Here is a 14,687-nt window from a genome sequence, read left to right as displayed (position 1 = left end):
GTTAAAGAGCAAGTTGCTTTAAAAATAATTTGCTTATGTTCTTATTTCTTTCACAACTCTTCATGAATACAACAACTCTCTATAAAAACTTTTCTTAGTAATTTAAACCTCTTGAAAATAAATCTTAAATATAGTGACATGCATTTAAATCCATGGTATTGAATTTAAGTGTAATTAGAGTTTTACTTTTGGTCTCCTCCATTGATTATGTTTTGATTAAAATAAAACTCTGGCTGGTTCCCTACATAATATAATCAAAGTATTTCTTTTTTCTAGATATTTATATTTTAAGATAAATTTTAGATCACTATATCTCAATAAATATTTCAATTGTTGTATATCTCAGATTATATGTAAAATATATATTAACATGTAGACACAATCTAAAATGTGAATGCCTTAATTACCTACTATATGTTGCTAATAATTGCTAAAACTATTTTGTGAGAAATATAACACCAGTATGGTTTTATCTACAAGATTTGCAGTTTTGTGCAGTATCTCCAAACTGGACTGGATTTAATTGGCTCTGTGTCTTTGTGAAAACAAGCTCCTAGCTTTGTTTTTTTAAGAGAATGATAAATGTAGTTTTTGTTTGTAAGGCTTTTGGGACTGGATTAGCAATGATCTCAGTGACCAAAATCCCAATAACCAAAAGATTAGAAATCTCTACAGATACTTTATAAGAAATGTTAAAACATATATTTTGTACCAGACAATGCACAAAAATAATATTTTCTATTTAATTTTGAGTAAACAATACCTTTTACTAACACTGTTTTAGAAGATGAAAAATATGATGATAATGTGCATGAAAACATTTTTGATACAAAAAAGTTTTTTTTGTTTTTTTTGGGGGCGTTTTTTGGCCGGGGCTGGGTTTGAACCTGCCACCTCTGGTATATGGGGCCAGCACCCTACTCCTTTAAGCCACAGGTGCTACTCACAAAAAAGTTTAAAAATGAAGCAATCAGAAAGATAAGAATCAAGCTCTATCATTTTCACAAGGTTGAAGCATGCAGAAATCTTAATTTTGAATCATAAATAAATTCAAATTTATTCTAGCATAAATACATCTAGGAAAATATCATTTTTATTTTGCCATTGTATTCACGATCTATATTTCACAAAGTTCATTAAGAAATGATATATAATGATTTGTTAATATATGTTCTTTTGCATAGATTTGTTTAATAATATCTCTAAATGTGATATGTCCAGAACTCTTTTTTAAGTACTTACCAAATGTATTCTCAGTCAATGAACTCCAATAACTTGTCCTTAGGATAACATTAATTAAATTTAGTGCTTGGCTATTTTATATTTTTGTTAGAAAGTATCAGCTTTGCCTAATAATACAAATTCTTTTTAAGTATGAATATGTATGTATGTATGCAGAAGGGAAAATTGAAATGATCTAGTAAATAGTTTATGATTAAATACATCAAAATGTTACACTATGTTTTAAAAAGCAAATTTATTACAAATTCAGATGCATGTTTTATTTTGATTGTAAATTTAACAGCATAGATTTTTCCCACATATGTCTAAAATAAACATAACTGCACCATAAAACAGAGGTGATTTGATTTATTTCAGATGGTGGTTTTTCCATAGATTATTTTAGCTTAAAATGCGTGAGCAATGTCTGTACTATGAACAAAGTTAAGTTCATGTTTACACTTGTGAGAAACTTTCTGCCCAAGTAAAGTATGTAGGCAATGTTCCCCAAGATTTTATATGAAGAAAAGGTATTTCTTAATTAAAAAATTAATAGTTAACAAAGATATTAACTAAATGCAGAATTAATTTATATTTTATTTATAGAATACCATTATAGTGCAGAATACAATAATGATTTTACTTGTATAGTTTTGTTATTGTGTTACATACAACATTTTATTCTAGTGCTTTGGGTACTGTGACATCAAAAATTATATGCAGGAATATTTTATTCTAAAAACATCCCAGGAGTTCGAGGACGCAGTGAGCTATGACAGCATCACTGCACTCTCTTACCTGCCTGGGAGATAGTGAGAACTTCATCTCTTAAAAAAAATTCCAGATCTCTTAATTTAATTTAATGATATTAATATAGGAATAAAATCATTTTATTAAATCTTACATTAACAATAAAATGTAAATTGATAAATGAGAAACTACTGGGTATTTTTTTGGTGAGAAATTTAAATCATGTTTTGATTATATTATCAAAGCCTACCTTCAACATGCCTTAATAATCTATATAGGCAATTGTCATTGTATACTCAATTCGTCCCAAATAATTAAATGACAACCCTTATAGTTCATTGAAGTAGATGGATACAAAATAAACATAAATCACTTCTCAGCCTTTTGGCTAAGATCAAGTGTGAAACAAACATACAAAAATCAATAACTATATGATGACACATACTACCCAGTGATAACCGTATAAGACGTGACTAACCACCAGGTCCTATTTACTGAAAACTGTACACTTTTACAGAAGAATAATGAAAAGTAAGTTGAAAAAAACTTAGAAACATTTCATATTCCTGAACAGAAGAAAGCATGACTATAATTCCTCGTAAATTCATTCTAATATGTTAATGAAAACAACATATAAAAATAATATGGTAGTGAGATTTTATCTGAGATGAGGGACATGTCCCAAAATAATTCTAGAAGAATTAACAGGCAAGAATAGCTCAGCAACACTTGAACCAAAACAAGAAAAGAATGATGCATTTACAAATATTATCATATTACAATATAAATTGCTGTAAGAATAAAAAGGTAAATTGATAGAACAAAACAATTTGAAAAAAAAAAATCCTAAAATCTAAGACATTAGATGTGTACTAGAAAGAAGCATCATAAACAAATGTAAAAAAGATGGATTATTTATTCAGTAAAGACTTTTGAAAATTGCCTACTTACAGAAAATTAAGAGAAGCATTCAATTATGATATGCTAATGGATTTAAGAATTTAGGGTAAACAAGAAAATTCTAAAAGATAGATGAAAACAGATATGTCTTCTTAACTGGTAAAAAGGTAAGAAAGGATTTTCTAAGACCAAGCAATGAAAGAGATTACGAAGGAAAAGATAATGTTATAAAATCAAATTTTCAACACATTAAAAGACCAAGCCCAAAACCATAAGCAAAGTTTAAAAGTAAATATTTAATTGGATATAAATAATTTTGACAAGAGGTAGCAACATTAATTTATAATAAATGACTCTAAAATCACTGATGTTCTAATAAATAAGAACATGGTAGATAATCATAATTGGAAAAATACTAATCATAACAAATATAAGAAGTTATCAAACTTTCTACTAGAATAAAACCACAGTATAATCTAACTCATAATTTGTATAATTGTCAAAATACACTTTAAATGTTAATTCTCAATTTTCACTCATCCATTATATGCAAGAATGTAAATTGGTATTAATTTTAGGAAAGCAAAATAACTATTGTCTCTAAAATATTCATAATCTGGAGGGCGGAGGCAAGATGGCTGACTGAAGCCAGCTTTCCACAGAGGCTCCTGTCTGGAAGGAGAGTTAAAGGACAGAAATTTAGCAAGAAACCTGGTGGATTAGAGCTGCGCCAAGAGAGAAGGTTGAAGGACGCACATCAACCCAGCTGAGGCAAGCTGTGACCCCAAGGATACAAACAAACAGTACAAAATCCATCACCAAGCGGACTCCCGTCCCCCATGAGAATAGCTTGGAGTACCCCATAAACAAATGAGCAGAGTTCAAAAGTCCTCCCATTATACTCCACAGGAGAAACCCTCTAAAAACTGGACCTAATTCCCCTACTAGGGTGCCATGGCACTCTCCTGCCAGGCATAAAACTGTGTAAAACTGTATATATTCTCTACCTGCAATTCTGAGCTCCCAGCACCCCTCTCCACTCTCACTCTGAGGTCTGGAGGCCTGTCCCGGAGGAGTGCAGATTTTTAGGTGATTTCTCGAGGGGTGTGGACAGGGCCTGGACTGCAGCTGGTCAGTGCAGGAGTGAGGGAGTGAGGAGAGGATGGTCGGCTGAGAGGGAACCACGCCAGAGCAGCGGTGCCCCGAGGCACAAAGCGGCAGCCATTTTTGGCAACAATAGGGCTCACCCCTGGATATTCTGGAGTCAAACCCTCTGTCTCTCTGGGCAACCACAGGAGGCCAGGCATCTTCTCAGGTGGCAACCACCCACGGAACAGATCTGGGATGGAAACACAGGCTCCGTGAGTAAAGGGTTTGCCTGAGGCGGTACCAGCCTGGGCAGAGCGTAGGGACTAGAAAATGCACTCACAGAGCCGGGAGATTCCCAGGGCAGGGCTGATCCAGAGGACCGCTTTACTGAGCCTAAGACCCACCTGGCCCCAAGGGGATCATCAGCCTAAACAAAGGAGGGCAGGTAGAGGCTGGAACTGACAGATAACTGTGCTGCGAATACAAACTACAGCTGAGACCATACAGCAGCACAGACGAGGCCTGAGGCACAGGTTCTGGGAACTCAAAACAGCTTCTCTTCTGCAGGGGAATTTAGCAGGGACAGAAACAAATTCTTGCAAACTTGTTTTGTTCGGTCAGTAACATCAATCAGGGGTGGGGCTGGAACTGAGTGAACAGTCAGCCTCCAGAGGTTGCCAGGCCTCACCTCCCCCTGCCAGATAGTGGCAGGGACCAGCAGCCTGGCTGAGCAGACATAGATCTCCTTGTGATTCAGGCAGGTGCAAACCCCTGGAGTATCTGCTCCTTGGAGGCAACTGGGTCACAGCCCTGTGTGGTTATCAGTGACTGGGTGTGACAGAGGTACAAGGTGGGGAAGGAGGCAATCAACCTTCCCAGACTAATCTATTTGCTGGGTGGGTCCTCCTGACTTCACCGAGAACTGGAACAAGTCATATTTCAGTTGTCAGCAGACCCCTGCAATCTAGTTGCCAGCCTTTTAAACTCTCCCACCTGAGACAGGTGCTCACTGAGACAATTACTTTTTGAACTGAGTCAATCGCCTGAGGACTATCCAAGTGGTGCCCTCGGTGTGTGATTGTAGAAAGGTTTGATTTTCCTTTTCCAATTGTTACCTGTGGGGGCGGGGTGACTTAATTGCTGGGATTTCTCCACAGCTGAGACTTCAACCCAGAGTAACTGTTTCACTAGGGTCAGACACAGACCAGTTGAAAACAAGACAGAGCCACATAGCCCCACCACAGTTCCTCAGTTTCTCAGGCCGTAGCACTGTACAGGTCCTCAGCAAAGCTCCAGAGGGAAAGTCAAATTGTGTAAAATAATCATGGGACAGAATCAGCAGAAAAACTCTGGTAACATGAATAACCAGAGTAGATCAAACCCACCCATCCCCCAGGAAAGATATGGAAGATGTAACTGAAGATCCCATTCATAAACAGCTAGCCAAGATGTCAGAAATTGAATTCAGAATTTGGATTGCAAACAAGATTAATAGAATGGAGGAAAAATTGGAATATGAGGAGCAATTCAAAAGTTGGAATTAGAAATTTGCGGAGAAATTCAAAAGTTGTCTCAAGAATTCAACGAATTTAAAGACAAAACACCAAAGATTTTGACACATTGAAGCAAAAATTTGCAGTCCTTAAAGATCTGAAAAATACAGTGGAATCCCTCAGTAACAGAGTAGAGCAAACAGAAGAAAGGATTTCTGACATCAAAGACAAAGCTTTTGAACACTCCCAAACTCTCAAAGAGGAAGAGAAATGGAGAGCAAAAATGGATCATTCTCACAGAGAGCTCTGGGATAATTCGAAGAAGGCTAATATTCACCTCATTGGAATTCCTGAACGCAATGAAGTGGCTTCACAAGGCACAGAGGCCCTTCTCCATGAAATTATGAAAGAGAATTTTCAAGACATGCCAAGAGATTCTAAAATTCAGATAGCAGACAGTTTCAGAACTCCAGCTCAATTCAACCCGAATAAGACATCCCCCAGGCACATCATAATTAACTTCACTGAAGTTAACATGAAGGAGAAAATTCTGAAAGCAGCCAGACGTAAGAAAACCATTACCTACAAAGGGAAGAATATTAGAATGACTGCAGATCTTTTCAAGCCCCAAGAAAGGGTGGTCATTGATTTTTAATCTCCTAAAACAAAATAACTTTCAACCCCAGATCTTGTATCCAGCTAAACTGAGTTTCATTTATGATGGAGAAATTAAATACTTTAATGACATTTACCTGTTGAAGAAATTTGCCATAACCAAACCACCTCTTCAGGATATTCTCAGACCTATCTTCCATAATGACCAGCTCAATCCTCTACCACAAAGTAAACTCACTCAGAAACTTTTGATGAAATTCAAACTTCCACGGTGGTGAAAAGATTAAAAATGTCCACTGGACTTTTGAAAAACTCAATACTCAAAATTTTACCAGACTTATCAATATTCTCCGTTAATGTGAACATCTTAAACTGTCCTCTAAAGAGGCACAGGTTGGCTGACTGGATACAAAAACTCAGGCCAGATATTTGCTGCATACAAGAATCACATCTTACCTTAAAAGATAAATATAGACTCAGGGTAAAAGGATGGTCGTCCATATATCAGGCAAATGGTAATCAGAAAAAAGCAGGTGTTGCAATTCTAATTGCAGATACAATAGGCTTTAAACCAACAAAAGTAAGGAAGGACAAGAATGGTCACTTTATATTTGTTAAGGGTAATACTCAATATGATGAGATTTCAATTATTAATATTTATGCACCTAACCAGAATGCACCTCAATTTATAAGAGAAACTCTAACAGATATGAGCAACTTGATTTCCTCCAGCTCCATAATAGTCAGAGATTTCAACACTCCTTTGGCAGTGTTGGATAGAACCTTCAATAAGAAGCTGAGCAAAGAAATTTTAGAGTTAAACCTAACCATCCAACATTTGGATTTAGCAGACATCTACAGAACATTTCATCCAAACAAAACTGGATACACATACATCTCATCAGCCCACGGAACATACTCCAAAAACGATCACATCATAGGTCACAAGTATAATCTCAGTAAATTTAAAGGAATAGAAATTATTCCTTGCAACTTTTGGACCACCATGGAATAAAAGTTGAACTAAGTAACAACAAGACTCTGCATACTCATACAAAAACATGGAAGTTAAATAACCTTATGCTGAATGATAGCTGGGTCAGGGATGAGATTAAGAAGGAAATTGACAAATTTTTGGAACAAAACAACAATGAAGACACAAATTATCAGAACCTCTGGGATACCGCAAAGGTAGGGTAGTCCTAAGAGGGAAATTTATAGCACTGCAAGGCTTCCTCAAGAGAATGGAAAGAGAGGAAGTTAACAACTTAATGGGACATCTCCAGCAACTGGAAAAGGAAGAACATTCCAACCCCAAACCTAGTAGAAGAAAAGAAATAACCAAAATTACAGCAGAATTAAATGAAATTGAAAACAAAAGAATTATATAACAGATCAATAAATCAAAAAGTTGATTTTTTTAAAAGGTCAATAAAATAGATAAACCTTTGGCTAACCTAACCAGGAAAAAGAGTAAAATCTCTAATCTCATCAATCAGAAATGACAAAGATGAAATAACAACAGACTCCTCAGAAATTAAAAAAATCCTTAATGAATAAAGAAATTTTATTCTCAGAAATATGAAAATCTGAAGGAAATTGATCAATACCTGGAAGCACGTCACCTTCCAAGACTTAGCCAGAACGAAGTGGAAATGTTGAACAGGCCTATATTAAGTTCTGAAATAGGATTGATCATACAAAATCTCCCTAAAAAGAAAAGTCCGGGACCAGATGGCTTCACGTCAGAATTCTACCAAACCTTTAAAGAGAAACTAGTACCTGTATTACTCAACCTGTTCCAAAATATAGAAAAAGAAAAAAGACTACCCAACATGTTCTATGATCCCCAAATCAGGAAAAGACCCAACAAGAAAAGAAAATTATATACCAATATCACTAATGAATATAAATGCAAAAATATTCAACAAGATCCTAACAAACAGAATCCCGCAATACATCAAACAAATTATACATCATGACCAAGTTGGTTTTATCCCACAGTCTCAAGGATGGTTCAATATCTGTAAATCTATAAGTATAATTCAGCACATAAACAAATTAAAAAACAAAGACCCTATGATTCTCTCAATTCATACAGAAAAAGCTTTTGATAATATCCAGCATCCCTTCATGATCAGAACACTTAAGAAAATTGGTATAGAAGGGACATTTCTTAAACTGATAGAGGCCATCTACAGCAAACCCACAGCCAATATCGTAATGAATGGAGTTAAATTGAAATCATTTCCACTCAGATCAGGAACCAGACAAGGCCACCCATTGTCTCCACTGCTCTTTAACATTGTAATGGAAGTTTTAGCCATCGCAATTAGGGAAGAAAAGGCAATCAGGGGTATCCATATAGGGTCAGAAGAGATCAAACTTTCACTTTTCTCAGATGAAATGATTGTATATCTGGAAAACATCTGGGATTCTACTACAAAACTCTTAAATGTGATCCAGGAATACAGCAGTGTCTCAGGTTACAAAATCAACATTCATAAATCAGTAGCCTTTATATATACCAACAATAGTCAAGCTGAAAAAAGAGTTAAGGACTCTATTCCATTCACAGTAGTGCCAAAGAAGATGAAATATTTGGGAGTTTATTTAACAAAGGATGTGAGAGATCTCTATAAAGAGAACTATGAAACTTTAAGAAAAGAAGTAGCTGAAAATGTTAACAAATGGAAAAACATACCATGCTCATGGCTGGGAAGAATCAACATTGTTAAAATGTCCATACTACCCAAAGCAATATACAATTTTAATGCAATCCCTATGAAAGCCCCACTGTCATACTTTAAAGATCTTGAAAAAAATAATACTTCAATTTATATGGAATCAGAAAAAACCTCGACTAGCCAAGACATTACTCAGAAATAAAAACAAAGCAGGAGGAATCATGCTACCAGACCTCAGACTATACTATAAATCGATAGTGATCAAAACAGCATGGTACTGGCACAAAAACAGAGAAGTAGATGTCTGGAACAGAATAGAGAGTCAAGAGATGAACCCAGTTACTTACCATTATTTGATTTTTGACAAGCCAATTAAAAACATTCAGGGGGAAAAGATTCCCTATTTAACAAATGGTGCTGGGTGAACTGGCTGGCAACCTGTAGAATACTGAAACTGGACCCACACCTTTCACCATTAACTAAGATAGACTCTCACTGGATGAAAGATTTAAACTTAAGACATGAAACTGTAAAAATACTAGAAGAGAGTGCAGAGAAAACCCTTGAATAAATCGGTCTGGGTGAGTATTTTATGAGGAGGACCCCCCCCAGGGCAATTGACGCAGCTTCAAAAATACACTACTGGGACCTGATCAAACTAAAAAGCTTCTGCACAGCCAAGAACACAGTAAGTAAACAAGCAGACAGCCCTCAGAATGGGAGAAGATATTTGCAGGTTATGTCTCTGACAAAAGTTTAATAACCAGAATCCACAGAGAACTCAAATGTATAAGCAAGAAAAGAACAAGTGATCCCATCGCAGGCTGGGCAAAGGACTTGAAGAGAAACTTCTCTGAAGAAGACAGGCGCATGGCTTACAGACATATGAAAAAATGCTCATCATCCTTAATCATCAGAGAAATGCAAATCAAAACTACTTTGAGATATCATCTAACTCCAGTAAGATTAGCCCATATCACAAAATCCCCAGACCAGAGATGTTGGTGTGGATGTGGAGAAAAGGGAACACTTCTACACTACTGGTGGGAATGCAAATTAATACATTCCTTTTGGAAAGATGTTTGGAGAACACTTAGAGATCTAAAAATAGATCTGCCATTCAATCCTATAATTCCTCTACTAGGTATATACCCAGAAGACCAAAAATCACATTATAACAAAGATATTTGTACCAGAATGTTTATTGCAGGCCAATTCATAATTGCTAAGTCATGGAAAAAGCCCAAGTGCCCATGGATCCACAAATGGATTAATAAATGTAGTATATGTACACCAGGGAATATTATGCAGCCTTAAAGAAAGATGGAGACTTTACCTCTTGGCAAACATATAGATTTCTATTGTGATTTTAACTGAAATCAATAATTTTAAATTGAAAAGTTTCTTATCAGCAGTTTGCAGTTGAGATTATGACACGAACTCAAATAGTTCAGGCAATTAATGGAAGATGAATCTTTTATTTGAATTGTCAACAGTTACCTCAATGTATTTGCTGATTTGGGGAACTGAGAAATGATGAACATTATTCCTTTTAATGTTGTGCATTTTCTGGTTTCCCTGATTGAGAAAAACATAAGCCTTGAGCATGTGAGTGTATGTGTATGTGCATCTGTTTGCCAGCATATTGTTTATAAATGGTTCGCAAGTAAAACATAGAATTTTTAAAAATAAAACAACATTGCAACATCAGTAATTTCCTCATCCTGATAAATTTGAAATGTTGAGGAAAAGAAAAAAACATTTTTTCCAACATTCTAATTTAAATATGACATCATTTTATATTAAAATTATTTATATTATCATTCTTTTTTCAAGAATGGAAAACATTTTTTTATTTGTAGAATAATTCTTAAGTTATTATGGGAGATTTGATAATCCATCAAGAAGCAGATGATTAAATTAGTAAATAAAGTCACATTAAATAAACAATTTGACTATAAACATCATACTATTTTGTCAAGACCATTTTCTGTGATTATATTAAAAGAAATTTTGTCTCTCTTACTCAGACAAATTTTAAAATGTTATTTAGTAGCCATATAATTTATTTTTCAAATTTTCATGCCTATGCTATTCTTACTGGATAGGGATTGTCTGCAAATATTGATTGAGAACTGAATTTTTTAACTTAACAAAAAAATTACTCTGAAAAATATTAACTGTATTAGAGTTATGTTCCTTGATGCAGAACAGGCTTATTTATTAAGTTTTCTGTTAAGAGAGTATTTTACATTTAATTTTCAGCAAAAATAAATAATGGATACAACTTTCTGGTTTCCACTCAGTTTTATATCTACAGCAGTGGTTCTCAACCTTTCTAAGGCCGCAATGCACTTTCATTGTTAAAAAGGGTTCGCAACCCACGGGTTGAGAACCGCTCTAGAGGCTTAAATGGTTACAATTAGGTTGCCATGTTGCATTGACATCTAGTGGATTTCTATAGATATTACAAGGTGAAGACAGGACTCATTTTCAGGTAGAATGATGTTAAAGCTGAAAGACAACTAAAAGGTAAACAGAAAGTAAATGTTTCAGAACCTACTTTTGTCCCTGGATTTAATCAAATAAATTAGAGCAATAAATTAACTTTTAGTACTAACTTCTAATTTAGGCACAAGACAGGGGTAGATGAGCCAGTTAAATGATACTGTCACCAGGAGGAAGTAATCAGACAAACCCAGAATGTGAGACTATGAAACAATGGGACCATTTTTTTTCCACTAAGTCACTGGCAAGGGAGAAGAAGAGGGGAGAGGTGCTTTTTACAGATATAAAAAGAGAAAGGAGTGTAACATGTGAATATACGTGAGTCTCCTTGGAATCTTGATTTGGGAAAAATCATCTTAGAATGACATTAATTAAACAATCAGGAATTTTGAATATAGACAGTCAAGTGTGTCCAACCCATGGCCCAAGGGCCATATGCATATTCTGTGAGGACTTTTTTGCTTACCTGTGGTGGACGTCACGAAATTATGCCTGGAACTCCCCCCCCCCCGCGTTTTTTTTTTTTTGCTTATCAGTTTTCATTAATGTTTGTGCATTTAATGTGTAACCCAAGACAATAAATCTTCTTTCAATGTGGCCCAGGGAAACCAAAAGTTTGGGTACCCCAGTAGGTATTAGATGATATTAATGAATATTGTTACTATTTTAGGTGTGATGGTGCTACCTGGTTAAATGTCCTCATTTTAGGGACACATGTTGAAATATGAAGTGTGAAATGCTGCTTTCTTTAAAATACTTCAGCAAGAACAGGGGAGAATAGGTGATTCAAGTGAGCAAGATGTTGATTATGTTTCCATCTGGATGGCAAGTGCTATGGTTTGGCTGTGGTTGTTTGCCCCTACCATATTTCAAGTTGAAATTTGATCCCTCCTGTGGCAGTACTGGGAGGCTGGGCTGGTGGAAGGTGTTTGGGTCATAGGGTGGACCCCTTAAGGAAATGGATGGGAGCAGATTGTTGTAAAGCCAGGACACTCCTTGGATTTGGTTCCTCTTTGCAGGCACCTACTTCCCCTTGACCTTCTTTGCCATCATTTGATGCAGCACCACAGCTCTCACCAGAAGCAGAGCAGATGCCAGCGCCATCCTTTTTTTACAGCCTGCAGAACATGAGCTTAATAAACCTCTCTTCTTTATAAATTACCCCGCCTCAGATATTCATTTATAGCAACACAACACAGTCTAAGGCAGCAGGAAGAGGGAGTTTTATCACACTTCTCTCTCTCCATTGGTTTATAGTTGAAATAAAAAGAATTTTTAAAGAAAACATAAAAATTTGTGTGAAGACAAAGAAGTGCTGCTCCAAAGATGAAGAATTTTGGCTTTTTTCGTTTACCTGAATATGAAGAGATGAAAAAGGAATGAAAGAGAATCACTCTTACTGTACACTTTTAGCACTCCTCTGAGGCAATACTTTTTAAGGAAGAAATCACACTAAGTCAAAAGCATTTCTTTCTCAAGTTTGATACTTTGCCTCTTAAATAGTTCCTTCCTCAAAGAAACTAAAACATACCATCACAGAAGAGAACATCCTTTTGGGTAGTTTTTCAGACACTGGCTCTCCCTGTCCCCTGAGTCTCTCTTCTTTCTGAATGTACATTCTAGATGGCTGCACTATCATTTGCCCTCCGGCCCCAACACTGGTTCATTCTAGAAACTCCTCTGAAGAGGCCTCTGTGATCACCCAGCCAAGGTGGCCAACTCTACTCTCTGTCCCTTAGTAAACTTACACACTCTCCCCATACATAGCACATGACCTATGGTGAAACACACTTAAATGTGTTTCTCTCCCCAGGCCATAAGCTCCCTTAGGACTTGGCCTTTTACACTTTTTCCTTCCAGGGTTTAACATCATCTGGCCAATAGCAGATTCTCAATTAATACTGGTTGAATATGTGCATACTCGACACCATCTTCTGCAAGCCACCTAACCTTCACAAGGCTTCCACTATCAAAAATCCCTGTTCTTGGCATTTACAATGGAGCTCTCAGAAGTATGTGCAGAAAGGCTTCCAGATGCTGGCCGATTCCGGCTCCTTCGACTCCAACGCCTTCACGCTTCTCTGCCAGGGGGCTTTCCAGAGCCTGCTGGACGCCCAGGTGGACAAGGCCATGTTAGATCACCCAGACTTGAAACATATCGACCCAGTGGTTTTAAAACATTGTCATACAGCAGCTGCAACTTACATACCGGAGGCAAGAAAGCACCGTGTAGACAAATCAATTTGGAGCACTTATCTAGAAGACTGTAAATTTGACCAAGAGCAGATAGAACTATTTAGCACGGAATATCAGAATAACAAGAATTTCCTAGAAATCCTGCTGGGAAGTATAGGCAGATCTCTCCCTCATATAACTGATGTTTCCTGGAGGTTGGAATATCAGATCAATACCAATCGACTTCATAAGATGTACAGACCTGCATATTTGGTGACCTTAAATGTAGAGAATGCAGATTCCCAAACCTACCCAAAGATTAGTTTTGGTTGCAACATGGGACAATTACAGGACTTGGTGGAGAAACTTAAAGATGTTTCGAAAAGCCTGGAAAGAGCAACTCAGTTGGAACTGGGGAAAATAACGATCCACCTGAGAGTGTAGAGGAAAACCACAAATGCCTTGCCTTCAGCGAACCATTTCTGCAGGCTGGATGTCCTCCTTTCCAGTAGAAAAAATTTTTCCTTTTAAATTTATGCCATTCATCAGTTTTGACACTTTTTTACACATGTGTAAATGTTAAGAGGGAAATGCTGCCTAAGTATTTGAGTCCTCTTTTATACCTGTGCATTTATCCTACGTTGATCTTTTTCAACTATGAAAGGAAGTAGACAGTGTTACACCATAAATAAATAAGGTGTTGTTTTCACCAAAAAAAAAAAAAAATCCCTGTTCTTAATTTCCCTTAGTGAACATTAAATTTTGTAACAGTCTTGAGCTGGGCACTGTGGCTCACGCCTGTAATCCTAGCACTCGGGGAGAGGGTGGATTCCTCCCACTGGGTGGATTGCTTGAGTTCACAAGTTTGAAACCAGCATGAGCCAGAGCAAGACCCCATCTCTAAAAATAGCCTGTAGTCTAAGCTACTGGGGAGGCTGAGGCAAGAGAATCGCTTGAGCCCAAGAGTTTGAGGTTGCTGTGAACTATGACACGATGGCACTCTACCCAGGGTGACAAAGTGAGACTCTGTCTCAAAAAAAAAAAAAGTTTTTAAGCATTCTGTCTAACAAAAAGCCCACATTCCTGAAGGAACAATTCATGCTTAGACCAGTTTTGTTGACCAAAAGCCAATACTTGTCTATCCGGGTTTCTAAGGCTCCCCTCCCAGCTAAATGGTTCTTTTCCTGGAGCGTGTCCAGGAAATTCCTAGTTAAGAATGGATTTATGTTCAGCTGGCCTAGGGACCTAG

At 36.6% G+C, this 14,687-nt stretch overlaps 1 protein-coding gene across 1 annotated transcript; it reads left to right on the top strand.

Annotated features, from left to right (window-relative positions):
• Positions 1–13,174: 13,174 nt before the first annotated feature.
• Positions 13,175–14,147, top strand: LOC128585573 (COMM domain-containing protein 3-like). The gene has a single exon (XM_053590611.1). The coding sequence runs from the start codon at positions 13,175–13,177 to the stop codon at positions 13,880–13,882; it is 708 nt and encodes a 235-aa protein (XP_053446586.1). The 3' UTR covers positions 13,883–14,147.
• The last annotated feature ends 540 nt before the right edge of the window (positions 14,148–14,687 follow it).

Source organism: Nycticebus coucang, chromosome 5 (genome assembly GCF_027406575.1).
Source record: "Nycticebus coucang isolate mNycCou1 chromosome 5, mNycCou1.pri, whole genome shotgun sequence".
Lineage (NCBI taxonomy): Eukaryota > Metazoa > Chordata > Mammalia > Primates > Lorisidae > Nycticebus > Nycticebus coucang.
The sequence above is the reverse complement of the archived record's forward strand: the minus strand, read 5'-3'. Positions and strand labels throughout refer to the sequence as shown.

Coding starts and splice junctions, on each gene's coding strand:
- LOC128585573 (XM_053590611.1), top strand. CDS start 13,175: ATGTGCATACTCGACACCATCTTCTGCAAGCCACCTAACCTTCACAAG.